At 33.8% G+C, this 24,558-nt stretch overlaps 4 protein-coding genes and 1 long non-coding RNA gene across 8 annotated transcripts; 4 read left to right on the top strand and 1 right to left on the bottom strand.

Annotated features, from left to right (window-relative positions):
- The first annotated feature begins 374 nt into the window (after positions 1 to 374).
- LOC138932671 (uncharacterized) lies at positions 375 to 11,743 on the top strand. Its single transcript, XM_070294729.1, has 13 exons — positions 375 to 1,156; positions 1,443 to 1,770; positions 2,743 to 2,973; positions 3,903 to 4,016; positions 4,226 to 4,381; positions 7,495 to 7,603; positions 8,388 to 8,448; positions 8,826 to 8,838; positions 9,612 to 9,907; positions 10,028 to 10,382; positions 10,799 to 11,020; positions 11,223 to 11,336; positions 11,423 to 11,743. Exons 1-13 carry the CDS (start codon positions 906 to 908, stop codon positions 11,741 to 11,743), a joined length of 2,571 nt encoding a protein of 856 aa, XP_070150830.1. The 5' UTR covers positions 375 to 905.
- LOC138932736 (odorant receptor 82a-like) lies at positions 11,499 to 17,615 on the top strand. The gene is made up of 10 exons (XM_070294859.1): positions 11,499 to 11,578; positions 12,441 to 12,748; positions 13,029 to 13,383; positions 13,551 to 13,778; positions 13,846 to 13,959; positions 14,154 to 14,309; positions 16,614 to 16,844; positions 16,920 to 17,033; positions 17,241 to 17,396; positions 17,472 to 17,615. Exons 2-10 carry the CDS (start codon positions 12,492 to 12,494, stop codon positions 17,520 to 17,522), a joined length of 1,662 nt encoding a protein of 553 aa, XP_070150960.1. The 5' UTR covers positions 11,499 to 11,578; positions 12,441 to 12,491; the 3' UTR covers positions 17,523 to 17,615.
- LOC138932740 (uncharacterized) lies at positions 12,206 to 24,227 on the bottom strand. Of its 2 annotated transcripts, XR_011446831.1 has the most exons (5): positions 23,665 to 24,227; positions 19,222 to 19,435; positions 13,096 to 13,398; positions 12,695 to 12,806; positions 12,206 to 12,577 (listed from the first exon to the last, which is right to left on the bottom strand). It is a non-coding gene; the product is annotated as an uncharacterized lncRNA (long non-coding RNA). The 2 variants fall into 2 exon arrangements; XR_011446830.1 differs by having other exon boundaries at positions 12,695 to 13,398.
- On the top strand, positions 18,967 to 24,428 carry LOC138932726 (odorant receptor 82a-like). 3 transcript variants are annotated; one of them, XM_070294841.1, is made up of 9 exons: positions 18,967 to 19,461; positions 19,535 to 19,877; positions 20,045 to 20,266; positions 20,630 to 20,749; positions 20,877 to 21,032; positions 23,096 to 23,317; positions 23,675 to 23,794; positions 23,983 to 24,138; positions 24,327 to 24,428. In XM_070294841.1, the coding sequence occupies exons 1-9, from the start codon at positions 19,208 to 19,210 to the stop codon at positions 24,375 to 24,377; spliced, it is 1,644 nt and encodes a 547-aa protein (XP_070150942.1). In that variant the 5' UTR covers positions 18,967 to 19,207; the 3' UTR covers positions 24,378 to 24,428. The 3 variants fall into 3 exon arrangements, with proteins under 3 accessions (XP_070150942.1, XP_070150943.1, XP_070150944.1); XM_070294842.1 differs by lacking the exon at positions 24,327 to 24,428 and having other exon boundaries at positions 18,972 to 19,461; positions 23,988 to 24,095; XM_070294843.1 differs by lacking the exon at positions 23,096 to 23,317 and having other exon boundaries at positions 18,984 to 19,461; positions 24,327 to 24,427.
- On the top strand, positions 21,928 to 23,098 carry LOC138932735 (uncharacterized). Its single transcript, XM_070294858.1, has 2 exons — positions 21,928 to 22,529; positions 22,599 to 23,098. Exons 1-2 carry the CDS (start codon positions 22,276 to 22,278, stop codon positions 22,972 to 22,974), a joined length of 630 nt encoding a protein of 209 aa, XP_070150959.1. The 5' UTR covers positions 21,928 to 22,275; the 3' UTR covers positions 22,975 to 23,098.
- Positions 24,429 to 24,558: the final 130 nt, after the last annotated feature.

Consider the following 24,558-nt stretch of genomic DNA (forward strand, 5'->3'; position numbering starts at 1 on the left):
ATCTATATTTTATCATTATTAGTTATCATTATTAGTTATTATATAGTGTATGAGTATATTATTCTTACATTTTATTCAATTGTCGTTTCCTTTATACACGTTTTACATTTTCCTTACAAATTTTGAGAGCGGAATGCAAAGATTTATACGCTAAATGTATCCTTATGATTTAAAAATATATAGCAGCATTTATTCTGTTCCATGTTTATCTTTCGCTTCGTACAAAATTCAGGTGTTTATCGAAATTTTCTCTTTCGTTCAGGTTTCGTTAAATGTAAATATAAGCGTCAGATAAATGTGTCAGTTTCCCAACATATAAGATATACTGCTGATTCCAGGATCACTTTAAATCGTGCACATGAATATAAACCGTGATTACATACATTTTGGAAGTCAATTCTTTTTCTTCGCCTCTCTCTTTTTGTTGCGCTTCTTTATGCATTTTTGCCGATCGTCCGCGAAGATTCACCACTATCTTTTGTTCGGGAAACTTCTCTTGACGATCATGACGGTCACTTCGACAATTTTTACGCTTTTGCACTGACGCAGCTTTCGCACTTTCCCCTATTTCTGCTTGAATTTTTAAAGTAAATCACCTGCAATAACAGCGAGACAGGCGGTTTTCCTGTTCCGGAAGTTAGCAAGTACCACTCTCGCCGATTCCTTGCTGCCGAAGTCTGCAATCATCGTTCGATCGCGGCAACTTTTTCCCGCATTCCTAAGCATTCTGACGAAAATACACGTCTAACGTTCGCGATTGGTCGGTGGCCGTTAAAGTGGGGCTGCATCCGAGATTCATATTAACATGAATCTCTAGAAGCTCATCCTCCGATAAGCTCGCAGCGATCGTACGTAGCTTCGTCAGATACTTTTGCTCGTGATACATTTTGAACGGAAACGGCGCGATGGTAGTGACCAGCACCGTCAGTCGACCGGTCGAAATCGGCCTGCGTTTCACCGGGATTTGGCCGAATTCTTCTATCAACTTTAGACTACTTTGGTCGACTGTGATGGGAACAGGGCTGATCTTCCAGTATCAATATCTTCTGACGCACTTTAAAATCGAGGAGCTGCCGAATCTGATAGACGGTTTAAGCACTACCTTACCGTACAACCTTCTTTTCTTCAAGCTGATTATCCTATGGATCAATAATCGGTATGTGTTCTCTATATTTTTTCATTAATTTAAAAAATTGCCATATTTTTACGTGGCATCAATATGTATATAATTTATATAAAAGATATTTTCAACATAGATATTTTTCATAATCATAAATTTTGTTTTTGAAAAATAAACGATATTGGCAATCAATTCGTTCAAATCGTGTTTTCTTCCGTGATCTTCGCCTTTTTTTATGAATTGGCAAAAGTGCATTTTAACGGCATCTCACAAATGTAAAATACATTATTGTTGCATAACGTTGTGAAGTATTGTATTGCAGAATATTCAACGATATTCTGAGAGCAATGTCGAATGATTGGTATGAGTATTCCAGCATGTATGTCATGATCGACAAAGCGATCCTCTCACATCGTTACTCGAAAGTGGTCATCGGTATTTACTCGACGGCGGTATTGCTTTACAGTATCGCGACCATCGATTTTCGCAAGCCGATCAATGACGATTGTCGCCAATTACTTATAAAGATGGAATTGCCTTTCGTTTTTTGCGAATCGCCAATCTATGAGATTGTGGCATGCGTCCAATTCGTTCATTTAATGGCGGTTGCCTCCACTATTGGTATGCTCGATGCATTAATCGTTACTTTGGTAAGTTATTATCAACAGCATTTATAATCTTTCTTACTGTGTTATTTATATGTCACAGTTTGTAATTTTTATAATTTTAATAATGTAATATTTTTTTTCAACTTCTTGATGAAACAAGATGCATTAATTAGAAGATGTTTCCACGATAAGATTCGCACACGATAGGTCAAGATTGTGATAATAAATAATAAATATTGTGGATGCATGTCATATAATTTCCCTAAGAAATCTGTATCCTAGAATTTTTTTCTCTTTTCATCTTAGTTAAGTTATATAAGAAAAAAGAAAGTTTAATAAAGAAAATTTATTTTTAGGAAAAGATTATATTAAATATAAGAAATCAAGTTACTGATAATTAAATAAGCTCGTATTTTGTTTTTTTCAAAGATAATAAAAATATCAATCAAAAGTCGGGCAAATATTTCTCTATAAACATTTTTTCTTTAAAATTTTGAACTGATAAATAATAATTGATAATGCGCTGATAGTTATATTATTACGGATATATGAAGTAAAAAAAGGCGTTGGTTTAAGAAAAATGAAATAAAAAAAGTAAGAAATTAGACGACGCAAAACGATACGATAAAGAATGCACACGTAGTAATAATATACGCGTCATGCAAAGATCGATAAATTCGATCCCGAAGAGCGATTGCTAGATCATATATTCTTATATTGTACCTCCCTCTTATATAGTAAGGATCCCATGTATCTCCTCTCTTAAATCTATCATTCTTCCCATTTGATCGATTCCCATTTCGATCCGCGATCTTTGCGCATGTCAATGTAATGTCGGGTCTTTCACGATACCGTCTTTAGGGGTGGGATAATTTCGCTTCCGGTTATTCCACCTTTCTGCCCGTAATGGACGAACGTGACTACGTTCTGTCTTGAGCTCCTGATGCTTTATTGGTTTAAGTGTATGCTTAGTCAATATTACTCATAACTGAATAATTATCACGATATGCGTAGATGTTGCACATTGGTGGGCAAATAGACATTATGCAACAGCAGATAGAAGAGATTTATCCCAAGGATAATAAACATGGTTTATCTACTTTTATTGTGAGATCCTTAATCAATAAACATCATAAGATTATTTCTTTTTCGGACAACATTGAAAATCTTTTCTCCCCTATCGCGTTGATGCAATTTATATCAAATACGATGATCATATGTTGCATCGGGTTTCTCATAGCAACTGTAAGTATTCGATCTGCAAATATTTGTTGTATTAAATTTTTTTAAGTATTTATATCTCATCTCGTACATACTTGAAATTTTTTTTACTAATTTTTCTGATTTTATTCATCATTGCACTTTATAACAAATTGTAGTGTATATATATGTATATTATTTTACTTATACACATACCTGTTGAATGTACTTTGGGCTTTTATACATTTAATTGAGAACGGATAATAACATAAATTTTCAATTGCATTTTAAGACATCGCTTCGTTTTATACACATTTTTCTTTTCAATATCATCTGTTAATACTTTATAGCAGTGGTCTCAGATTCACATACACTCATGCGGACTAAATATCGCATTTAATAGCATAAATACGAGATTTGTCTTTATACGTGGGCAAGTCAAATATAAACCGAACTTTTCCCAAAACATTTTTATAGTCATATAACATTATCAAAATATTTCCACACAACACACATCTAAATAATTTTTCTACATAGTTTCCACTAAAATCTAAGCATTTTTGTCACCGGCTTGGCAGTTCTTTTATTTTGTGTCATAAAAAATAGTGGGATGTGTCCGAAGCCGTTAGATGTTAATGGAAATTATGTAAAAAAATGATTTGGGTATGCGTTGGAAATATTTTGATCCGATAAAATGTTTTAGAAAAGATTCGGTTTATATTTGACTTGCCTACATATATGTGTACAATTAAAAGCGATTTTTGAATATACGAACATTGCTTTTAGCTGTTTCGATATAGTGATGCATGTCAAAGGAGAAATCAAAGGCTACAGAATTGATCGGAGGCCCGCATTATGGGCCGCATACGATAGGGGAGAGGGAGAATTATCCACTCGTTGTCCCCTTTTTATCTGAGACCTCTGCGTTATAGCAATCGTCGAACGTTCTTCCTGATCATCTTCTTGGCTTACAGTCGTTGGGCACAGACGAAGGTGTCAGGATGTTGGTAAAGACTGTATTTTTCTACATTGCTATCACCTTGGAGGCATTTATCTTTTGTTTCGCTGGCGAATACATCAGCAATAAAGTGAGTATCTGAAATCACCACGGCAGAAAACCTTTTCGCGCAAAAGAAAGCTATTAAGTTATGTTGCTGATAATAAAAGTAATGGGCTAATACTTACGCGATAATAAAGCATTGCGCTAGCGAGTGTCAAGGCACCTGACGCACCTGACTTTTCGCGTTTTTCATTTTTCCATTCTTCTCCACGTATCTGTCCCTCGTTTGCATTCTAGAGCAGAACGATCGCTGATACGGTATACGAATCGCTTTGGTACGATCTCAAGCCTCGAGATAGTCGTATTCTGCTGTTTGTGATAATGAGATCGCAGAGGCGGTTGACGATCACTGCGGGGAAATTTATGGATTTATCATTGGAAGGATTCACAGACGTAAGATTTCTGTAATGACGAAACTGTTTTATAGAAATTGATTTTTTTATAGTTACACATGTATAAATTTAAGAATAGATATCGTAATGTATATTTACATTTTAATTTGATGACAATGCACTGTTTACGAGATTCAAAATTGGTTGTTCGTGTTTAGCACTAAATGTCTCCAAATATAATTATAAAAGGACAGCTAATTAAATTAATTTAATTTGAAATAGGATAATATAATTTAAGGACAATAAAATTGACAATATATCACGTGTGAAAGTAATTTTGGAAATTTGATACTTATTTTACATTATTTGTAACAATGGTTAAAAAACAGATATGATTAAACATAATTTATATTATTTATTTCCTTCATAATATGATTAAACTGTTTTATTTGATTGAAATCTACTTACTACGGAGTAAATTAATTCATTACACTTTATTTAATTTTTCAGAGTTTGAAAGCGTCTGCGTCGTATATATCTGTTTTACATGCAATGTATTGATACCGATAAAGCGTATATAAAACTGTATATACACTGGCTGTGAATGTCAAAGTATTATCCATTTCCTGTAAATGGATTATACTAAACAACTTAATAATATGACACAGAGAAAAGCCGTTTAGTTAATATAATTTTATCTCACCTATAACATTATTTTTAGCGTTTAAAATGTTATCATCCTTTGTTCCTCTTCATTGGATTAAATATCTGATCACGATACAAGAGAATGGAATGCATATAAAAAAAAAAAAATGAAAAATGATCGTGCTGTTTTAATTAAGAAGAATTTTATTACATATTAGTATATATTCACCAAAAAATTTCATTATTAAAAACGGAATCTGAAACTCTCTTTCACGCGCAATCCGCGATATCACTGCGCTTCCATAGACATCGTCGTTTGCGTATTGTACACGCTTGGAAACATCAACGCGCGCATGATCGGTGTCATTTCCACCATGTTCCTTGGAAAATTGTTCGTCATTATGACGGCCCATTATGCTAGATTCTAAGCGTTTGCTTTCGCATAAAGCGTAGAAAAAGGCATCTCTTGCATTTTTCAAGTAAATAATATATTTCTTCTCCTTGCTATCGACGTTTTTTACGATAAAATGAAAACAACATTATATCTTTTCGGTCTTGCAATTCTTCGTAATCATCGTTCGATTGCTGCAATTTTAATTTCTTACACCTCGTATGTAACTCTTTTGTATTCTCGATCGGTTACAATTGGTCGATGATTACCTTGCTACGGCTGCATTTAGTCGTCACAAGCTTTGTGTGACGTGCAACTCGCTATTCTAGAGTCATTTCAGAGTTATACGTATCTTGATGTACGTGACTTTACAACGTTAGCGAAATCACGGGTGTATTTTGGATTACTTCGCTGGCGAGAATTCTTGGTCAAATTTCACGCCAATACATGCAAATTTCGGTATAAATTCGGTAAACTGTGCTACGCAAGACGCGGTAAAATGATGGTTGGAAATTCTGTTGCCCTCTCGATACAAATTGGTCTTCGAATTGTTGGAATTTGGCCAAACGCACCGTACACATTATTGTTTCGATGCGGCTGGATATTCACCATAGGCATAATACAGACTTGTCAGTACTGGTGGATTGTTATCCACTTTGGAACTAGAGATCTGTCGCATCTTTTGGACGGTTTTAGCGTCACCGTGGAATACACTGTGATGCTTCTGAAATTGATTATATTATGGTTGAATAGTCGGTAAGAGAACATCTTACACAACGTGCCTCTCACTCGAAGATGGAAACTGTGACCGTCATATTTGTACTTTATTCTTGAAAATTTTTATTTATTTATCCGTGTGATAACAAAAGTTTTTTTCTCTCTCAAATAACAATTTTATATCCCGTATCTTCTTCTCTATCTCTATTCTTGTGAAAATATAAAAACTATTTTTTTTATATATAAAAAATTGATTTATAGAAGAGAAAGCAACTTAACATAATTTTTCTGCTTTCTCTAATTGTTTGTTTCCATCTTAGCGCGAATCATTATCTATAGAGTAAACGAATAGAGTAAACTGTCGCAGTATATTTTACGACGCCCTAGCTGCAATGGTCTCAGATTGGAAGGAAGCCACCGTCAACGATGTGCATACTATGACGAGTAAGGCCAATCTGTCACGGCGCTTCTCCAACATGATCATCGGGCTTCATTCAGTGGGAGCGTTTAGTTACGGCATCGGCGTTCTCGTATCCAATACTGACGACTATGAGGCCGATGCGATCGAGACGCCCGTTCGCGAATTCACGCTGAAGATGCAGCTCCCGTTCGAGTGCAACGAGTCGCCGTTGTACGAGCTTGTTACGTGCCTGGAGTTTCTCCATCAGTTGGCGTCCTCTGCCATGACTGGAATATTGAACTCTCTGATTATTACATTAGTGAGTGAATCTACAAAAAAAATTTATTTATATACAGACAACTGTATTTGTTAGTAATATGCTAAATGCATATCTATACGTAGGAAAGTACGAGATACATTGAATATTTATTATCGTTAGATATCGATAAATATTCTTTACTCAAGGAAAAGGAGCTTCTCTTCCTCTTGTTCTCTTCCCCAATTAGTTTTTGTAGCATGTATAGAATAACATGTGGGAGTCGTTCCGGAATCTCAAATCAAAGAAAAAAATATTCTTGTAAACATGTGTCCTATTAGCTTTTCTGAGTTAGCCAGTCTTTTGTTAGCGTACAGAATGTGCACGAGATTATTCGCGAGGATGCCTAGTGTGATGCTGGTTAAAATATTAATCTTGAAATCTATTTCTAATTTCTTGTATTCTATGATTCAGCACGCTCGCAAGCTTGGTAGTTATCGGAAAAATGATTGCAACTTTAGAATCGAGAAAAATTAAACATATTTTATGTAAGCTTTATTTTTCTTCTTTTAAGATTCCAAAATTATGTGATCTCACATAAATCTTTATATGAGCTTTATTCTTCTTGTTTTACAAAATTCTAAAATTTCTCACATGTTATAACATATGTCTCGTATAATAATATATTTATACTTTTTTTTTATGTATACATCAATTATATTGTTTCCTCCTTGATTCAAGTTTTCTAAGGATGTGCGTTTTCAGATCCTTCATGCGAGCGGTCAGATAGATATCTTGTGCGATGCATTAGGAGAAATCTTTCCGGAAAAAAATAATCAACAGCTAGCCGTCTCTATCATGAAAGAATTGATCGGTAAACATCAGAGAATCATCGTCTTTTCAAACAAAATTGAAAGAATCTTCTGTTACATCGCGTTGATTCAATTTATGTCGAGCACGTTAGTGACCTGCTGCTTAGGGTATATGATCGTGACAGTGAGTGGATCATTCAGTAAAACGCGAATGAGTTGCGCGAATAGACGATCTACAACGCGGTTCGATGTTACAGTCGATCAGCACGATACAAGTTTCCGATACGATCGATGGCTCTGCATTAATGAAAGCTATAGTGTTTTACATGGCTGCAATGATAGAGGCGTTTATCTTCTGCTTTTGCGGGGAATACCTCAGTGCTAAGGTCGGAACGCATAATAGAGACCTTTAGACTCGGTTCACATTGTATAAATGAAGTGTCAAAACGCGATTTAGCCACACATGATTTAAGATAATGGCAATTGCATTTTCACAATAGAGAACGTATCACCATTTATAATCGCAGAGTTGAATTTTCTCTCTTTTAATATGAATATATTACGATGTGTCCACAACAATTACGTATATGTTTCTTACATGAGCTTTTTTTTTTAATTATGCTTTTTTACATGTTAAATCTCAATCGGTAACACGAAACATTACAATTTCTCGATGAAAACGCAAATATAATAATTCAAAGCGATAATTTCAATAAAAATATTATGTCCAAATTATTGCTAACTTCGAACGATGTTTTATATCGATATTGATTTTTTATATCTGATATCGATTTATACATTAATCTCATTCTGACAATGCGACATCTTTGCAACACTCTTCTCCAGAGCAAAATGATCAGCGATGCGGCATACAAGTCAATATGGTACGACTTGAAACCCAACGATAGCAAACTTATTCTGCTTATAATATTGAGATCACAAAGGAGACTCACCATCACGGCTGGAAAAATCATGGATTTGTCGTTAGAGGGATTTACAAGTGTAAGATTGCGTTTTTCACACCGAATTCTTTCTTAATAAAGTCCTATACACTTTGGCTGAACAACACTGACATTATTCTGAATAATCGATTTACGTTCTGATTATTGATCAAAATGCTCTTAACGCGATTAATTGAAAAAATATTTGCTTCATAAAAATATTTAATTGATTATCACTTAATTGATTTATTTATATTTATGCTATTTTCTTACAGTGTTTTATTTGATTATTGTTTAATATGATTTTTATAGATCATGAAAGCCTCTATTTCGTATGTATCAGTATTGCATGCGATGTATTGAAATTCGAAGACAAATCATCATGTTTAGATGTCCATTAGGTATGTGCAACTAAGAATATTGCAATTTTTCTATCGATTTTCGTTTGCTAATATCGATTCGATATCAGCAAAATACGATGTGAATCGATGATGATTATAGGTAAATTATAGATAAATATAGATAATATGTTTGATGGCGATGTATAAAAAATTACCTTTCGCAGTTTATAATAAAGTGCTTAGATTTTCATGATTGTTATTGTTGCACATATATGAGTACTTTTCTTTGCATATAAAAAAATCTCAAGATAAAGAAATAATTTATACTTTTATAATTTCTGTTATATTTTCAAATAGAAATAATCGCACCGGTAAGCGTTTCAGTTGACAGAGCTCTATGACTATGCAATGTATCGTCTAATGTACCTTATGTTTTTCTTCATCTGTTTAACATTCGCATTATATTGTCTCTTATATCGTACACTTTTCGTCTCAGTATATTTAATTTTTTTCTTTGCGCTTTCAGCGAACGCTGAACAGTTTTTAAAAAGTTTTATGCATTTTTAAAGTAAATAATTCGTAAATGAGCGATTTCTCCCGTGGATAATTTGTTGTTTCCTTCAAAGACTATAATCCAGCATAAATTGGCAAGCATTTAATTTCGCGTTCGCCATTTCTGCGAAGTTCAATTACGATTGATCGACGGCTTATTGCCGCATCTTTCTCCCCCTTCCCGTCTTCTGTATTTTGCTATGATTGCCGATGAGACGCGCATATAGAAGTCGTAGTCTCTCGCAAGAAATATGTTGAAGTTAGATAAAACTATAATGGGACGCGCGAGCACCATCAGCGAATCGGTCGAAGCAGGTCTACGTTTCATCGGCATGTGGCCGCATTGTATAAACGGAAATATTAATTGGTGGACTTACATCGCGTCGGTGGCGGTGGTGCAGTATTTCCAATATTCGTACATCCTGGCGCATTTCGACATCAGCGATCTCTCGGTTATCATAGACGGTCTAAGCATCACGTTGGGTTATAGCCTGTCGTTTCTCAAACTGATCAATCTCTGGTTCAATCGTCGGTAAAGTATTATCTTTAATGCTCCGCGGATGAGCATAAATCATGTTTGCCGTGAAAATCTTTTCGACTTCCTTTCTATCTTGCTAGAAACACGGCACTGAATGTTTAAAACGTTCCGTAGAAAGCTACATATCATTCTGGATACGATAGATAAGGATTGGAGCGACGGGATCGCAATTCATTCAGACGTATCCACGATGATCAGACACGCCGATTTATCTCGTCAATGCTCCAACGTGATGATTACGACAAATGCGCTCTCCGTATTCTTTTATACAATCGGTGGGCCGATACTTCGATCGGTGATTCATAAGAACGATCGGGAAACTACGGCTCGCGAGTTACCCATTAAAATGGAATTTCCTTTTAATGTTGACAACTCTCCGATCTTCGAATTAATACTAGTAGTCCAATTGTTTCACGATCTATCGTTAGCTTGTATCATCGCTATGCTAAATGCTTTGCTTGTCACACTGGTAAGTTTCGACCATACTTTATATATGTAATAATTCGAAGATTGTGTCAAAATCAATTTCGTCGGATTCACATGGAAAAAGACGAATAATTGTTTTTGTACTACATCCTTGTATTCGATAAGAAAAAAACGATATATATGCATGTATGCTATCTAATTTTTTGCTTTGTGCATTCGTACAGTGGTCGAAAATAATGTTTATTTATCTTTTTTTTGTATTTTTATTACAGTTTGTGATTTTATTTTTATGATATACATATTATGCCTCTATTTATTAGTGTTTTTTTCCAGTGATTTTTTAAAAGCGGATCTTATGTTACATACTCCAATCTCATATTTTTAAGTATGAGTGCTTTCAGATTTTTGGAAAAAATAGTATGCACTACTTTAAAGTGTCTGTAAAATTAAACTTTCTAGGTACTGCATATAAGCGGTCAGATCGATATCATGCGGCAAGGCTTACTAGAAATTTCCTCCAAGAATCACGCATCTCTGACCGCTATTAAAGTTTTAATTAATAGACATCAAAGAATCATCGATCTGTCAGACAATGTTGAAGATCTCTTTTCGAACATTGCATTACTTCAGTTCATTTGGAATACTTTAGTCATTTGTTGCATAGGCTTCTTGATTGTAATAGTGAGTTATGATTTCATATGTATATATATATATATTTTTTTTTATATGATTCTTACTCTTTCTTCCGCCACGTATGGTATGTGTAGAATTACGATTGATCTGAAATATTAGTTTCCATAAAGCGTACACATATTTATAAATAAATATATATAATAATCTAAATTTACGATCTCGCAGCGACCTATATGTTTCGACATTGCAGTCCATCGGTACGGAAGAAGGTGCTACGATGATAACGAAGTCCCTCATCTTTTACGTCGCGATAACTCTCGAGGCATTCGTCTTTTGCTATGCCGGGGAATATCTCAGCGCTAAGGTCAGCGTAAGGAAGCGTCGATAGAATTCCTCAGATTCCGAAAGAAGCGCAATTAGACGCGATTCATCGCGTCATTACTATTGCAGAGTAAATCCATCAGTGACGCCGCATACGAATGTCTTTGGTACGAACTGACGCCGAGCGAGTGTCGAATCTTGATGTTCCTGATGTTAAGATCGCAGAAACGGTTGACCGTCACCGCGGGCAAGATAACCGATCTGTCCTTGGAAGGTTTCACGACCGTAAGTCTACGTAAACGCATAGAAATTTCAATCATTGAAACTGAAACCAGATGTTTAATTACTTCAGATTATGAAATCGTCTGTGTCATACATATCTGTGTTGTGTGCGCTGTATTAAAAAAGATCGTGTGTTCGGAAAGGGTTGCATTTGACAAGCTTCTCTAGAAAAAAAAAAAAAAAACTGGAATACTAATTTGAATCTCTACGGCGATAACAAAAGGATATTTTGTGCAAAGGAAATGGCGTAACTCTTATATAATATGGCAGGGATAGCTTTAGTTTCATTCTGTTGAACGGAATGTTACAACACTTATACACATAAAAAAAAAAAAAAAAATATATATATATATATATTTAAATATATAAATATATAAAATGTTATATTTTATTGTATATTCTGTGACGATTCTTTTTGAGTAATACAAGTCAAAGCTCAAACATTACCATTATTAGTAATAATCCAGCTTTCCCATTGAACGCTATTAATTGAACTTAATAGCTAATAAATATTCTCTATAACTTTCTTTTATATTACATTCGTTTTCTGCTCGCAGATATTATCTTTTTTTTTTTTAATGTCGCGTATGGGTTTTTTCGTTGGATATAGATGTTATTAGAATTGATCCTCTTAAAATCTAGAAATTTCTAAGGCAATTATGCACTATTAAATGCGCCATTTTAATGAAAGATAAGTACGCGTTTTATTTTTTATTCGGTATACTTATAATCTCTTAAGAACTAATGGCATTAAAATAGTCGAGTATAATTATAATCGATCGTAGGAAAACCTGCGCTTTATCGTTTGCATACGATTATTCAGCAAACGACGTTCATGTATCACTGAACAAAATTCACTTTGTAGGGCTTTGACGTCTCTGTAGTCATCAGTTTATAGCGTTTGGTGACTGTCGCAATGAAACGCATAAGTACCATCAGTCGGCCGGTCGAAATCGGCTTGCGTTTCATTGGCATGTGGCCGGATTCGGCTTACGCGACTCTCTGTTGGATCAGTTACATGACAACGATGGTGATAGTGCAATATTATCAATACGCATACGTTTTTGTGCATTTCGACTTGAATGATATTTCACTTCTCATGGACTGTCTCGGTCTTACCTTGGCGTATACTCTCGCCTTCTTTAAGCTTCTTGCTCTATGGTGGAATCGCCGGTAAGACGCGTCCCTTGGCAGACATGTGATTCCAAATAATAAATTAAATGTCCCTCTTCTAGAACAATGGAACATTATTACACTAAGAAATTTCGACGAAACAAATAAAAAGATCAAATTTATTATTAATACGTGGTGTGTATGTATACTATCCGAATAAAAAAAAAAAATAATACATTTAAATATAATTATACATATACAATATTTTCGTCAATGTTTTCCATGTTTTTCTTTTTTTTAATATGTATACAATATTCGTTATATAAACCACTCCTTGCAGGAGATTCTATTTCATACTGGCGGCGATGGATCGTGATGGGAGAGAGTGCGGTGTCAACGATTCGTACGCTTCTACGATGATTAGCGCGGCGGATCTATCGCGACGTTGCTCCAGCGTGATGATCAGCATCAACGCCCTAGCTGCCTTTTTCCTTTCGATCGGCGAGCATATGCTTCAGTCGTTGAACGATGCTAATGGTGTTGATAATAATTCACGAGTACTCCCCATAAAGATGGAGTTTCCATTCGACGTTAGCGAATCGCCCATTTTCGAGTGTTTTCTGATCGGACAATTTCTCTACGAATTGTTGCTGGCTTCTATAGTTGGTATGATGAATGCGTTACTAGTATCACTGGTAAGTTTCATGAATCTGCGAAAAAAAATATTGTAATATTTAATCATCCTTTATAATTTATTGCTTAATATAAATATAACTGTATTCTGTCATCTGTTCGATGCGTTCGCATCTAATTAAAGGAAAGATCTTGTGCTTTGAATAATATTAGTTTTTTTTTTCTATAGATACTTCACGTAAGCGGTCAAATTGATATTATGCGGCAAGTCATAAGTGAAATTTCCAACAAATACGATCCCGATACATCCTTGATCGTTATTAAAAGTCTTATTTGTAAACATCAGAAGATTATTACTTTATCAGAAAATATCGAAAATTTATTTTCTTACATTGCTCTAATGCAACTTCTGTGGAATACTTTGGTTATCTGCTGCACTGGTTTTGTAATTATAATTGTAAGTAACAATTAATACACAATTTCCTTTTTGATGGGAAATAATTTTTCTTCGTTTTATGTTGCAGAGCATAGGCACTGACGAAAGTGCGACGACATCAATTAAGTCTGTGAGCTTTTATATTGCAATAACTCTAGAAGTTTTTATACTCTGCTTTGCTGGAGAATTTTTAAGTGCCAAGGTTTGTGAATGATATAAAGACAATCATCGCGCGTGATTATTTATCTTTTTTCTGTCATCTCTTAAATTTTAAAATCAATTTTTGCCATAAAAAAAAATATAGAAATTTAATAGGCGCATTCTTGGAACAACAAGAAACATTTCCGAATTTATTATTTGCGTATTTCAAACTGTTGAATTTTGTTCTAATTCTAGAGTAAGTCGATTAGCGATGCGGTGTACAATTCACTTTGGTACAATATGCCATCGTCCGACAGCCGTATTTTATTATTCGTGATATTAAGATCGCAAAAACGATTAACGATCACTGCAGGAAAAGTAGTCGATTTAACTTTGGAAGGATTCACAAGCGTAAGATGTCATACTCCTACAAACATTTCATTTTTTTAATACTTGTTGAGTCAACTATATATTTTAATTTATACGCAATTTTTTAGATTATGAAGGCATCAGCTTCTTACGTATCAGTATTAAATGCAATGTATTGACTTTAGGACGATCATCTGCTGACTATTATATTTACTATTGGCTCAGTTACAACAATTTTATCAGGCAATCATTATCGTTGAACTAATGAAATTATCAAAAAAAAGTATATAAGATCTAAAATTGATTTTAGTATAAAATATTTCTCACAGATTCAGTATATAATTTTTCTTTGTTTGTGATAATTAATCTATTATATCCCCTCTCTTTGAAAATTTGTACAAAATTTTCTATATTTCAATTTTTTATGCTTTCTTTTCCAATAAATTATTAACAAAATTGTTGCAGATCTAAATTGTACGGAAGAGAGCACACATCTTCTAATAGTTTCAAAGGTTTGTGTTCACCTTTATTGAATATACTATCCTTATAAAGCTATTGTTCAAAGTTCTAGCTATTGTTCCGTCGAATTCTAAAACAATAATTTCCCCTTTTTTAATTAATAAAAATATTTGACTATTATTCTAACAATGTATCGAGTGTTATTTTCCTAATTTTTTTAATGTTTACATTTACCATTATCTATTATTATTGCGTCGGTATATACGATATATATTTTACACCATCATAACTTTGAAGACTTCGGTCTTTGCTTGAAATAAAAATGAGAGAACATGAACGAAAGACGTAAAGAATCGGCGAAATCGATTATGTAGCAAACATATTTAATGTCTTGCTATAATAAATGTTCTTCTCTTTTTTGCCATCTTGTACTTATGTCTCGCAGATATCAACATTTTTACTTAGACGTTGTGCATAATTTTTTCTGGTGGATATAGATACTTAAATGGACATGAAGCTGTTTTTCAAGACAGAATATAAAATAAAAAACGTATTAAAACAATTAAACTTTGTTGGATAATATTATTATGTTCACTGAGTCGGAGCTAAAGCGAATGCAATTATATTCTTTTTCTTATTTATCTTTTAATCGGTAGAGTTATAAAACTGTAGACACACAGAGATCTAATGCGATGAAGAATATATAAGGTAATTACGATTGATTACGTTCAGAGTAGCTTGCGTTTTGTCGTTTTTGCCAAGATTATTTAATGCTTTAGCTAAACATGCAGAACATAAATTGAAAAATATACACATGTGCTTTATTCGCACTGAATTCGAATTTCCATTTTTTTTGTGCATTTGTCACGAATTGTTGATGGTTTAGTGTTTAACAAAGAACGATGAAACGTGCCAACACCATCAGTCGCTCGGTGGAGATCGGTCTCCGTTTCATCGGTTTGTGGCCGGATTCGACTTACGCAACTTTTTATTGGTTTAGTTACATGACGTCGATAGTAATAGTGCAATATTATCAATATGCGTATGTGCTTGAACATCTTGATTTAAACGATATCTGGCTTCTTATGGATTGTCTTAGTCTGACTTTGGCATATACTCTCGCCTTCTTCAAACTTTTAGTTTTATGGTGGAATCGCCGGTAAGACGTGTCCTCTTGTAAAGCAAATGATGTAGACTGTGACCGGTGCTGTTAAAATTAAAGTTACTAGTTATTAGTTATTATTGTTGACGCACACACACAAGACGTGAATAAAAATACAAAAATATTCATTATTATCTTTTAAATAAAATTACACATGCAAATTTTCTTCATGGCTCGTAACACAGGCGAAAAATATATTAATACATGCAGAGTACTCGATATACATTGCTATTTGCAGGATATTTTATCGTATTGTGGAAGATATGGAGCAAGATTGGAGAGATTGCATTATCAATGGTTTATATGTATCTACGATGACGACTATGGCGGATCTGTCGCGTCGTTTTTCTAACATAGTGTTCATTATCAATGGCATCGGCGCATTTTTTCTTTCGATTGGCGAGCATTTGCTTCAATCGATGAACGATGTTAATCGAATTGACAATAGTTCTCGAGAACTCCCTTTAAAAATGGAATTTCCCTTCGAAGTCAGCGGTTCACCAATTTTTGAATGTTTTCTAATTGGACAGTTTGTCTATGATTTGAGCATGGCTTCTGTGGTTGGTTTGATGAACGCATTGCTTGTCACGTTGGTACGTTTACAATAATTGTCCTTATGGAGATTAAAAATTGCAACTATAATATGTCCGCTTGATATAAAATGAATAGTAAGACGTTTACTTACACTACTGCTTCAGATAACATAAATAATTTCGAATTTCTAGATACTTCATGTAAGCGGTCAAATTGATATTATGCGACAAGATTTAGCCAAAATTTCCAAAGACAAATACGATCGTAGCACATTTTTAATTATTATCAGAGACCTCATTTGTAAACATCAAAGAATCATTGCTTTATCGGAAAATATTGAAAATCTTTATACTCAAATTGCGCTAATGCAACTTCTATGGAATACATTGGTTATTTGTTGCACTGGTTTCTCGATTATAATTGTGAGTAATGTTGTTGGATGTTTTTTTTTTTTCATTCACATTTTGAAAGATTATTTCTTACTTGTTTCATTGTAGATCCTTAATACCAACAAAGATATATCATCTTTGATCAAATCTGTGAGTTATTATATTGCGATAACTCTAGAAGCCTTCATATTTTGCTTTGCTGGAGAATTTTTAAGTGCCAAGGTATGCAAAAGAGCTTTTACTAAGAGAACTTGCTGAATATTCATTCTTTTTAATTTACGTTACTTATTTTATTATTATAAGCTACATTTTATGTATATAAGATTAAGATTATTATTAAGATTAAGATTATTGGACCAAAAAATATCTTTATTTGAATAATAAATGGAGTAAGTTTTAAATGTTTTATTATTATTGTACTGCTTTCAGAGTATGTCGCTTAGCGATGCAGTATACGAGTCACTTTGGTATAATATACCTCCAAATGACAGTCGTATTTTATTGTTTATGATGTTAAGATGTCAAAAGCGATTAACGATTACTGCAGGAAAATTCATTGATTTGACGTTGGATGGATTTGCAAGTGTAAGATATTACGTTCTATATAGATACATTTCTTTATTCTTTTATATATCGCATTAATTACACGCAACTTTTTAGATTATGAAAGCATCAGCTTCTTACATATCAGTATTAAATGCAATGTATTAAGTTTAGAGCAATGTCGATTGCTGTATGTGCAATATTCTTTATTGACTTGACTGCAATAATTTAGCAAGTCATTATTGTTAGTCAAATATGTGATTAAACAAGTTATGAAATATAAAATTATTTTATTGTAGATTATTTCTCTTATACATTTTAAAAAATTGATAATTATTCTTTGTCTGTGATAACAATTATTTTCTCTATAAAATATAAATTTTTTTTTTGTCTCAGCTTTCTGTGTTTCCATTTTCAATGTACCGTTAATTAGAATATCGCAAATTTTTTAAGAAGATGTATAAACATATATAGTTTATTGTAATTTGAAAGGTATGTTTGCACTTATTAAATACACTTTTATGAGTGTTTTTCGCTCGAAACTCTAGAGATCGCATCTCAATTTTTTATTAACAATTTTCCTTTTTCTTATGTTAATATCTGATTAATATTTTAATAATTATATATATTACATGCTGATTCAATTATTCGCATTATATGCAATTTAAAACAATTTCTTATCTCTATTGTTTATTATTGTTTGAGTTTTTGTAGCATAAATCAGAATTGATATGCAAATCTCTTTTAAAAAAATAATCTCATTTTATAAAGAGAGATGTTGAGATTTTTATATCGATTTTCGTCGATTCAACGTATATTTAAAAATTGACAGCAAAAGTAAAAAACCAGTTTGTATGATTCAAAATGACTTACATTTTTATACAGCTTTACGCGGTTCAACGACACGGAAGAATGTGTTAGCCCGCTTTTGTGTAATATATCGGAAGCTTTTGTATTTTATCGAAATGGGAATGAGAGTATATGAACGAGAGGATGAGCCTGAAAGGTAAAGGAAACTGGCGAGATCGATTGTATGTATTACAAACGTATTCAATGTCCAGCTATAATAAACGTTTTTTGCTTTTTTCCGCCTTGCATTCGCGACTAAACGTCATATTTTTATTAAGACTTTGTGCATAATTTTTTTTAAAGAAGTTTATTAAATGGATGTGAAACCGCGTTTTAAAAGACAATAATGTACAGGTAATTCTAAAGCAATTACCTGTTATTTTATAAAAGTAAAATGTTCACTCAAAGGCAAACATAATTGCATTTTCTTTTTTAACTAATAGAGCTATAAGCGTGCTATTGGATAAGATAATCACGATTAATTATGTTTAGAATATTTCGATAACAATGCTTACAATGAACATATGTCATTTGCATAATTTATCGTATGGCTTGGCAAGTTTTAATTTTTAGATCCATCAAGAACGTAAGATCTTTCTTTCTTTAACGCCGTTTTTTAAATTGTAAGTTTATTAATAACGATAACTATGTGTCTGCTCTTTTGAAGACGATTATTCATATAAAGATACATGTATATCTTTTTAGCGTGCAAAAACCATAATCATTGATCTATCATCGCAATTTAGTTCGTCGTTCTACAATTTATATTGCATGATTACGTAATTGCGATTGATCGTTGCCCGTACACCGTGATAGTTTTAGCTCGTAAAATTGCTTTTCTGCGACGCGGAGGAAGGGAGCGTATTACAAAGTAAAACTGAAAGATTCGATCGTTTATTTCCTATGAAAAATCGAAGCATCATCTGTCGCCGTTCACTTTGTCGGGAGGAAACAACGTGTACAGTCGATCAAAGTTATGGTTGAATGCAACGTTACGCGTAGCTATGTCGATGAGTACCGTAAGTCCGTTGCTGAGAATCGGTCTCGGTGCGATCGGCATGTGGCCCGGTTCCTCGTACGGGACGTTCTGTTGGCTCTTTTACATGACGACCCTCGTAACGATGCAGTATTTTCAATACTCGTACGTCTACGCGCATCTGAACTTCGGCGATCTGACCAAACTGATGGATGGTCTGGGCCTCACCCTGGATTATACCCTGACGATCCTGAAACTGATCAGCCTTTGGTTTAATCGCCGGTAAGACAATCTGGATATAAACTCTCGAGAGAGTTCAATCATCTCGTAAAATCTTCGAGAAATCAAATTGTAGATTATTCGCGGATATTCTGGTCGCGATGGACAACGATTGGAAAGACCGCGCGACCGATTTGCGCGAGTGCGTGATGATGGACAAAGCTAATCTGGCGCATCGTTGCTCCAACGCCATAATATCCGTCAACGCCGTCGCCACCGTTCTCTACTTCATCGATAGCCATGTACGTCGCCGTACAATTTCCAAGGATGGACAACATCGGAAGTTCCCGATACAGGTACAGTTGCCGTTCGAGGCCCACGAAACGCCGGTTTTCGAGCTTGTCGTCCTGGGGTTGTTCTTTCATGTGTTAAAAACGGCGACCGTGATCGCGACATTGAACTCCTTGATCTTAACGCTGGTAAGTTGAGGATAAGAAACGATTACATTTCTTAATTAAGTATAACATACATATCATAAAATGTTAGCTCGCGACAATATTTAAAATTTTCTCTGACAAATTAATTAAAGTTTTCGTCAAATCTCGCTTGAACGCGTTGCTTACTTTTTTTTTTTTTTTACTTTAAGGTACTTCATGTAAGCGGACAAATCGATATCATGTGTCAAGAATTGAAAGAGATTCCTCCCACATTTAACCCTAAGATGTTCTCCACCAAGTCGCTCGTCGAGAGACATCAGAAGATTATATCATTATCGAATAATATCACAAACTATTTTTCGTTCATTGCTTTGTTACAATTCGTATGGAACAGCTTTGTTATCTGCTGTTTAGGATTCATGGTTGTGATAGTGAGTAAGATTATACTTTAGTTAATCTATATAATAATAATATACATATGTATATCGCTCAACATATTTCTCACAGGATCTAAAAGAAAACATTTTAAAATTATGCAGAATTATTATTATAATAATTTTATCCCACTAAAAATATTTTTTACGTAACAAAAATAAAAAAATGAAATAGTTCGTTTAATTAGGTATTAAATTTAAAAATTTAATTTAATGCAAGTTTTAAAGCGAATGAAATTATGTCTTGTGTGCTATTTAATATAGCAATACTTTGAAAAAAGTATTTTTTTTTTTAAATGGCTGTAACTTTATACATATATTAAAAGCTTTAAAAATTAATTTTAATATTCCATTATGTAGTCGTTAGATAAGAATATGGAGAGTAAATCCGGAGTTTTTATACAATTTATGATGCCATATATCGCAGTAACTATAGAAGCTTTCGTCTTTTGCTTCGCCGGCGAGTATTTAAGCACCAAGGTTAGCATATTGCTTTTGCCTCTATCATATTAGATCAAGTGTAACTGGTGTGTTTGCATCTATCCAAGTGTATCCAGGTGTAATTGCATCTATTTAGAATAATCTATTGCCTTTCTCTCTTTTCCAGAGTAGGTCCATTGGCGATGCGGCGTATGAGGCAGTTTGGTATGATTTATCTACCAGCGAATGCCGAATTTTATTATTTCTGATCCTGAGATCTCAAAAACGTTTGACGATCACGGCTGGAAAAGTTATGGATCTAACGTTGGAAAGTTTCACTACTGTAAGTTTGTTGCATGATATAGTATACATATTTTCTCAATAATATGTCATGATTGTCGAACAATATTGCAAGAGACAATATTTAACATGATTTATAAGAAAATGTCTCGCGTTAATGATATTTAGACTTTGAAGAATTACTTCTCTTAAAGTACTTTTATCTTCATAACAACACACTTTTTTAGGTCATGAAAGCTTCGGCTTCATACATTTCAGTTTTGCACGCGATGTACTGAAACTCGTACCAAAATGTATGCTGGTCATATATGTGTATTATCAAATTATCGCGAATAGAGTAGTGATATACATTTGTAGAAAGACAAATTATAGATAAAGAGATAATTAATATTAATTTTGCATTTCTTCTACAATTTTCCATAATCGTTAGTCAACTTGTAATACCTTTACATTATATTGTTTTTCTTTTTAATCAAACGCAAGTAAAATAGAAAATTATAAATCTCCTCGATAAATTTTACTGAGAAATATTATGTTGCGATCATAAATGAGATTTTATGAAACAGATATATTTTTCTATCGAGCACAAATTGTTGCAAATTTTTAGGAGAAGACACAACAGAGTTATTAGAATTATTAATTAAAATATCTATATATACTTTAATTAATAATATTAAAAATATACAATTACACACACACACATACACACGCACGTACGCATGTATTTTTATTTACTATATATTTGCTTATAAGCTTTAGACTAAAAGGTATAGCTCCTGTTTTCTCATCAATTTCTCTGCGCTGACAGCGATATTTTTCTTCCTCGCTAATATGTGGAGTTAATATTTAACCAATTAATATGTCATTTTATCAACTAACCATTTCTCTTAATTCTAATTTTCAGATATATTCGTAATTGTCTTTTTTCCTATGTAACGACGCATATCGGAAAGCTGCAATTGCATTTTTAAAGAAAATGAGATATTACTTTGCGTTTAGTTAGAATTTATGATTGATATTTTCCACGTGTGCACTTTTTTCGAGCGCGAGGAAACCTGTAATCATCGCAACTTAGTTCGTCGTGCATATGACATTTCGTGCGTGCCGCACGATAGTTAATTACGATGTATAGTTTGGCTCTCTGCGAAATTACCAACTCCGCTCGAGGTAGTATTAAAAAAAAAAAAAAAAAAAAAACGTTGCGTTTTCTTTGCCGTTGTTTTCCGATTCAATTGAGATTAAGAGCGACAAGAGCGCACAATTCAATAAATGCGTAAACCATAATTATGTCGATGAGCACTATAAGTCTGTCGCTAAAGATCGGTCTTGGTTTCATCGGCTTGTGGCCTGGCTCCTCATACGGGACGCTTCTCTGGCTCTTTTACATGGCTACTCTTGTTGCCATGCAATACTTTCAATACTCGTACGTTTTCGCGCATCTGGACACGAACGATTTTTCCAAACTTATGGACGGTCTGAGCGTCACTCTAGATTACACTCTGACGTTTTTGAAGCTGCTGAGCCTCTGGTACAATCGACGGTAAGGGCCGCGATTGGCGTGTCGTGATTTCTAGATCGTATTATCGGAAACGAGTGAGATCGATTGCAGAATATTCTCGAATATCTTGGACGCGATGGAGGATGACTGGAACAATCGCACCACGGATTCGCACGTGTCCGTGATGACAAGCAAGGCTAATCTGGCGCATCGATGTTCTAAAGCTATGATGACCCTGAATAGTATGTCCGCTATCTTCTATTTTGCGGGCAGTTATTTGAGTCATCGCACAATCTCCGCCGACGGAGGGCCCCGGGAGTTTCCGGTACAAATGCAGTTTCCGTTCGGTCGTGTCACCGACTCACCAATTTTCGAGCTCATCCTTCTGGGATGCTTCCTTCACGTATGGGAGACGGCGACAGTAATCGCGATGCTGAATTCTCTGATCCTGGCATTGGTAAATCAAAGAAAATGTGAAACTGCTTAAAATCATTAGATAATTATTTTCACGAAGCTCTTTAAAACGTGTTTTGTTATGTGATCTATCAATAGCATGTTTTTTTAAATTTTGTGAGCTTTTCTTAAACCCTCAGTTCTTTTACTTCGAGGTACTTCACGTAAGCGGCCAGATCGATATTATGTGTCAGGGATTGAGAGAAATTTCCTCCACGAGAAAATCTCATCCATCGGCCACAAGATCGCTCATCAAAAGGCATCAGAAAATCATATCTCTATCCAACAACATCAACAACTTTTTCTCTTTTGTTGCACTGATACAGTTTGTATGGAATACCATAGTTATCTGCACTATCGGAGTCATGATCGTAATAGTGAGTAAAGCTGCTTCGCTTACAGCGAGAAAGCAATCAGTTTTTTTGAGAAATAATTTGCTTCCACATTACCGATTATTTCATTAAATTAATTTACATTGTTACTTTATTTATGATCGTTTTAAAACTACGGAGGAATGAAAATAATAAAATGATTTACACGAAGTAATTTCGAGGAGAGAGAAATCTCATGTAATATTTATAGTAACAACATCATTTTAGAAAATAATGCATTATTTTGTTCTTTTCGTATTGAAATTTCTGCAATCTTGAATATATGTAGAATATTAAACCAATAATTACATGCGCGATATGGAAATTTTTTTGATTAATATTATTTAACGTACCATTATGCAGTCTCTAGGCACAGACATAGAAGGTAAATTCGGAATACTAATACAGTCCATTATTCCGTATGTCGCTGTAACGTTAGAAGCATTTGTTTTCTGTTTTGCTGGTGAATATCTGAGCTCTAAGGTTAGTTACTATTCTCTTGCTTTTAACGGATGCGAGTGTTATATATGTTCTCTGTAACACATAAATAAAAGTATTTGTTAATTTTACGATATAATGCCAAAACTGTGTGGTTGCACGTTTCTTGTATTTAGCGCGATGTATCTATTGTCGTACAACACTTTGATCCGCAACATCTTTTTCTTCTTCAGAGCAGATCTATTGGCGATGCGGCATATGAGACAGTTTGGTACGAATTGTCCACCAGCGAATGCCAAGTTTTACTGTTGATAATCGTCAGATCTCAAAAACGATTGAGTATCACAGCTGGAAAAATCATGGATCTGACTTTGGAAGGTTTCACGACTGTAAGATTTTTGTCAATTTTAAATATCAAATAATTTAAAAAAATCATTTATATGGAGATACATCTCGTATAAATCCAATAATCATAAATATTGTAAAATGTATCCGCATATATACATATCACAATAAGATATATATAGATGTTGAAACATTCTCTGACTGAAAATTTGTGTAAGAATAATTTTTTTAGGTCATGAAAGCTTCGATATCGTACATTTCGGTATTACACGCTATGTATTGAAATTAAAAATAATTTACTCATGATAACGAATTTTTTTTGTCAATTAATCACATGTAAAGTATTGATAAAGCAATGAGAATTAATAAAATTAATAGATAGATGAATCTACTTCTGCTTTGAAATGTGGAACCAAAAATCGAAGTTTTAATCCAACAAAATACTTGTATCAATATTTATATGC

The sequence above is a fragment of the Polyergus mexicanus genome, unplaced genomic scaffold (genome assembly GCF_030449975.1).
Source record: "Polyergus mexicanus isolate NDT 795.1 unplaced genomic scaffold, iyPolMexi1.0 SCAF_4, whole genome shotgun sequence".
NCBI classification, from domain to species: Eukaryota; Metazoa; Arthropoda; class Insecta; order Hymenoptera; family Formicidae; genus Polyergus; species Polyergus mexicanus.